This window comes from Solea senegalensis, linkage group LG6 (assembly GCF_019176455.1).
Source record: "Solea senegalensis isolate Sse05_10M linkage group LG6, IFAPA_SoseM_1, whole genome shotgun sequence".
Classification (NCBI taxonomy): Eukaryota; Metazoa; Chordata; class Actinopteri; order Pleuronectiformes; family Soleidae; genus Solea; species Solea senegalensis.
Genome location: NC_058026.1, coordinates 10,894,419 through 10,899,887, shown reverse-complemented (window position 1 = coordinate 10,899,887; position 5,469 = coordinate 10,894,419). Strand labels below are relative to the sequence as shown.

The window sequence follows — 5,469 nt, the reverse complement described above, 5'->3', positions numbered from 1 at the left end:
GACTTTAATCATGTTTTATTGTGATTCAGTAACACTGAACATTTAATTGTATAAATTAATACATGTATTCAGTTTCATTACAAAGTACATTCATGATTCCACCATGTTAGCGTTTCAACATATCAGCTGTTATTTAAGCATCAGGTTTGTATGCAGAAAGTGCCTCATTGCATTATAATCCAGGTTTTGGTGAGGCATGAAAACAACCCGAAAGCGCTTGAAGTGACTTTTGACATTTAATAATTCATTTCAGTGACTGGCTTATTCCGAAAACACCAACAAAGGGATGTTAATCCAATAAAATACAACCACACGACTTACACAACCTCTGATATTACAGCCAACAACAGTGTCAATAAAATTCAACAGAAACACAAAGGTGGGATTTATTGCACGGTTGTTGGATTCGTTAGATTAGATTTTGCTTGTGTAATAAACCATAAGACATTAAAATTATATTACTTTATTGAGAAGTTAGTTTTTTTTATTCTCGGTTTGATAGTATGCACTAATGTATCTATATATATATATATACAACAAAATTATACTGCATTATTATTGAAAACTATTTTTAATGCTATTCTTTGAGTTTCCAGAATTAGAATACGGCTGCTTGTTTATTCACTAATACGCTCACCTCCTCTTTCTGTCCTCCAGGCTGAGGGAGCGTGCTTTCTATCCTATAAACTCTGACCTCTTTCTTCTCAGTCACTCTCTTTCCTCGTCTCCTTCCACTGCTCCCTCCCCTCTTTCCATACTCTGCTCTACTCTTATCTTATCTCACAGTCTCTCAGCCCTTCGCTTCAAATACTCGTCTGTGTTAATCTTCCTCTCTCACTCATTTGGCTCAGTCAGCATCTCCTCAGTCTTCTTCCTTGTTGTGGTCATTGATCAGGCCGGACTCCCACCGCTCTACTAGAGGGTTCTTCTGTCTGGGGATCCAGGAAGTACGGCGGACCTGGTTTGAAAGACATTTATCAGTGAGCCAAGACTGCACGGTATATGAGGAGATAGACAAAAAGTTGTGTGTGCAGAAGAAGAAAAAGGAAAGGTATTAAAGAGAAGAATAACATTCATTGAGCAGCAGCAGGAGATGAGGCCAATAAGCCTCAAAAAAGATAAAAAAACACAGATGAATATATTGCCCCAGGAGGATATTGTCTTGGATGAGCACAATTAGCTTTGCAAATCCGAGAGAAGCTAATGCAACTGTGATTCAAGGCCAAGTTCAGTGTGACTCTGTTATGGGGTGGGGTGGGGGTGGGGGGTTGGCTTCACTTTAATGTCAAACTGAGCTGTGGAGCTAAACTCTGCAAATCAAAGCCAGACTGAATTAAAGAGCAGATACCACAGAGCAGCGCTCAACTCTAATTAGAGACAGCACTGCAGTTTCAAAGAGATTTCAGACAGGTAACAAAAATCTGTGGGATTTTCAATTGACTTGCTTCTTTCTGTTCTATTGACACTAATCACACAGAGACATGCTCTCTCTCTCTCTCTCTCTCTCTCTCCCTCCCTGTCTAGGGGCTGTTTTCCTTTCTTGCCTTATCTACAAAAATAAGCTCCTTACAGTGTGTTCCCAGTGTTATCAGATGTTTGTGGCAGAGAGGAGGATGCTGACACCCCTCATAGATCCTTTCTTCACTGGACAATTGGCTGCAATGGAACTGATTCAACCCAAAAAGCCTAATTGCAGCTGATACACCATACAGACCCTAAAACCTTGAGGTTAAAAAACACATTTCCTCTGAATTTGAGGCAGACTCAGAAATGTAGGGAGAGGTGAGCTATAAATTACGTTTAACATGTTAGCATGGATGGACTGGCGATCTGTGCAGGGTGTACTCCACCTATCGCCCTAAGTCAGCTGAGATTGGCACAGCACTGCCGGCCACGGCCCTTATGTGGAAGATATAAAGCGGTAGCAGATGGATGCTAACATGTTAGATCTTCATTGATTCACAGCAACTAATAGCACTGAGGAAGCAGTGATGTCTGTCAGGTCTTTAAGGTCTGAACATTCTCCGCAAGAAAACAATGACGTCATTCTTGTCTTACAGCCCTCGTTTCTCGTGTGGTGTCCGACAACTATTGTGTCATGAACAGACATTGGGGGAAATTGAGGAAAAATTGAGGAAAGAGAACACATTTATATATATGTATATATAGATATATATATATACATGTATATATATACACAGGCCTTTTTGCACTGACCTCTTGCACAACAGTCCTCTTCTCTTCAGCTTGGGCTGGGATCCACATGTTCAACTTGCCAGGTGACCAGTGTGCTGTAAGGTAAAAAATAGGCAGGTCGGTGAGGAGCAGTGCAGCTATAAGGCAGAGATGTTTCTGTGCTTTGTTTGTGCTCCACACTGTGAGAAATAAAGCCTCCTTGAATCAAATTCAGAGTGAACAAAGAGAAGTGCCAGGGTGAAATGAGAAGAGACAGGCAGAGGTGCAGAGGGATTTAAGTTTGAGGATTTAGTTTTATTGAACATGAACGTGGTGCAGGAGAAATGGAAAGTCGGCAGCAGAAATAAGGTGATAATGAAAAGCGGGGTTATACAACTCATTGTGTACAATACAATGCTTCTCATGAGTCATGGTCATTCAGTCCTGTAGAGGCACACCTCGGTCAGTTTCTCAGTGGGATGTGAAACTACTAGGGGTGGTGATCTCATTCCTATAGAGTCACAGAGAAAATGACCTCACAATGGCATCAGACATCACCTGCTGACAAAACACACAAACATACAATCAAAGGCACAGTGAGTGGTTAGCAACCTTACCTGTCAGGCTCCATATGTGGTAATTGCTCTTAGATTTAATATGTAAAGAGTAAGGAAGTACGTATTGAATTGTATTCCATCAATATGACTTAAAGACAGGAGAATCTCCCAATGTCTCAAACCTTAAAGCAAAGTAAAACTGGATTAAACTGCACATCTTTGCTTTCAATTCAGCGATCAAAATGGGACCCTTGCCCGCTATCTCATGCACTCAGAACTTTTTTTTTTTTTACCAAACTTATGCATTAGTTTGAGGCCTATCTGCTTGCTGATTTTGATTTTTGTAATCCAATGAAGGTGGGGCAGCATGCCAGGGTTCTATGGGAGCAAGACACAGTGAGGTGGGGCAGAGGACAGAGGGTGAGCAAAGTGAGCAAAAAGATGGAAGAGGAAGAAGAGGGAGGTCAGGAAAAGAGTGGACTAGAGACGGAAATATGTTGCTCAAGTTTCAAGGTGCTTCAATAAGTGGATGTACAGCGTATAAACTTTTCCACAGACCCAGATAAATCTGAAGTTACCCACCAATAATTCAACAGCTACAGTGAGTCGCTGTTTATGCTGCACTCTATTTGACATTTACACTTGTTGTCAAAGGTCCCTGCACTAACTGTCCACCACCATAAAAACTAAAACAAGGTGTCGGCACTTTTTGAGTCCTGTATTTAAACTTCAGCCAAAAATTGGTCTCCTCCTTTATTGAAGACACTATAGCACTGAGATACGACTCTGGAATTTCCCTCACCCCAGCTCCTGCAATTAAAATGACAGGCTAGGTGCCACATTTATTGAGGAGCTACAGAATTGTATTTCCTTGTCGGCCATCTCACGACCTGCTGGAGCAGAATTATTGCTAGTAACGGCTAACCCCAGTTTCTACTGACCATGAGAAAAATTAAATAATGTGCTCACTGGGCTGTTTCAGGGGTTTTTCATCATCTTACTGCAGATATATAAATTACACACACATCCTCGGTCAACAAGCTTCCACACAGAACGGCACATTCTGTGTGTGAGAATCGATTTCATACCTTTTCACCCTAAATCAATGCTCGGTACTGCACTAACCTGCTGAGGGTCCAGTTTCACACCTGGGTGATTCAGGTGAGTCAAGAACAGCCAGTCCTTTCATTGAGGAGGAAGACATTGTAGGCCTCCCCACTCCTTCCCCTCCATACAGGCTGATTCTCTGTTTGTGAAGCTCCTTCTCCCTTTCTTGGGCCTCCCGGATATCCCGCTCCACCTTAACTATATTTTTCGAAGAGCGCAGCTTGAAAAAGGGGTTATCTTTGGGTGACACCTCCGTCTCCTCTTCATCCTCCTTTCCAAGTGTTCTTCTGTTCATCCTGCCGTGCCTTCCTGTCCCAGACGATGAGATGTTTGAAGCTCCAGAGTCGACTGTGGTGACCTGCTTTGTGTAACTCTTCTGTGTCGGGCCAGTCAGGTTACTCCCTGGGATGATGAAAGGGTCACCTGTTACCTTGGAGAAGCCCCCTCTTTGGGGAGTGGAGCTGGTCGGATTCACGCCTACGGAGTACGTGCTCTTTTTGGGACTTAACAGGTCTACGCTCAGTCTCCTCTCCTCACCTTCAACGGTGGATCCCTCCGACGAGGTATCCCCCAGTGTTGAAATGTCACTGGCTGACGAGCAGAATGGGGTTTTACTCCTGGTTGAGACGGTGAAAGTTGATTCACTTGGTTTCTGAAAGGCTTCAAAGACCTGTTTCCTATGTTCGAGTTGGCCAACTGTGCCTTTGTCATAGAAACCAGGAACTTTACCCAGCTGGACCAGAACCTGTTCTCGCTGGGTCTCCTCATGGATCTCATGCTGCATTTTCTTGCCTGCAAGCTCCCTGTCTTTCCTCTCAGACTTAGTGGTGAGCGACTGACAGACAGTAGTTTTTCTCAAAGGAATGTCTACATACTCTGGGGAAGAGGGTAGATTTGGAAGTCCTCTGGACCTTCTCAGGCTTTTCTCCCGTTCTACATTCCTTCGAATCTCCTTCTCAATGGGAGTTTCTTTGAATACAATCCCATTAGAGATGTTGGTGTTGCTCTCCGAAGTACTGCACGGGGAGAAGTCTGCTGATACTCCACTGTCGCTCTGGCTGTCATCACTCGAGTCGCTCTCCATTCTGTTGTGTTTCTGCTGTTTAAAATACCCACCACACTTATGTTTTCCCCCACCTTAATCTCTTGTATTTAAGCTGATTTTGAATATCTCAACAGTCCTCTGCTACATTGTCTTCCTTGTCTCTAGTCCACACTTGTTCTGACCTTCCTCTCTACCTGTTGGCTCACTTTGTCCCTCCGTCCTTTCCCCCACCTTATTGTGGCTTTCTCCCACAGCCACAGTATAACCAAAGCCCTGACACGCTGCCCTGGTCTGATTGGACAGCTCCATGGCAACTGTTGACAAAGGTGAAGAGCCCTGGCTGTGCACCTGTTGTGCAGCTTCCTGGTTTGCATTTATGGGGGCAGGTCCACTTTGACTTTTGGGCAACAGCTCATCCAACTGGTTGGCTGAGAGAACTGCAGGCAGCTCTTGTTCCATTAAAAGTGAGACCTTGTCAGAGTATGAGGGTTGGAAGGATATCCATAATCACTCCCTCCTCACGGTCTATAATAAAAGGAAGGAAGTGTGAGTTGTTACAGGCAGAGGAAAGATGTTAAGCAGACG

The 5,469-nt window shown here is 43.7% G+C and overlaps 1 protein-coding gene across 1 annotated transcript; it reads right to left on the bottom strand.

Annotated features, from left to right (window-relative positions):
- LOC122770518 lies at nt 1–5,209 on the bottom strand. The gene is made up of 3 exons (XM_044027415.1): nt 3,858–5,209; nt 2,218–2,291; nt 1–958 (listed from the first exon to the last, which is right to left on the bottom strand). Exons 1-3 carry the CDS (start codon nt 4,921–4,923, stop codon nt 863–865), a joined length of 1,236 nt encoding a protein of 411 aa, XP_043883350.1. The 5' UTR covers nt 4,924–5,209; the 3' UTR covers nt 1–862.
- Between the last annotated feature and the right edge of the window lie 260 nt (nt 5,210–5,469).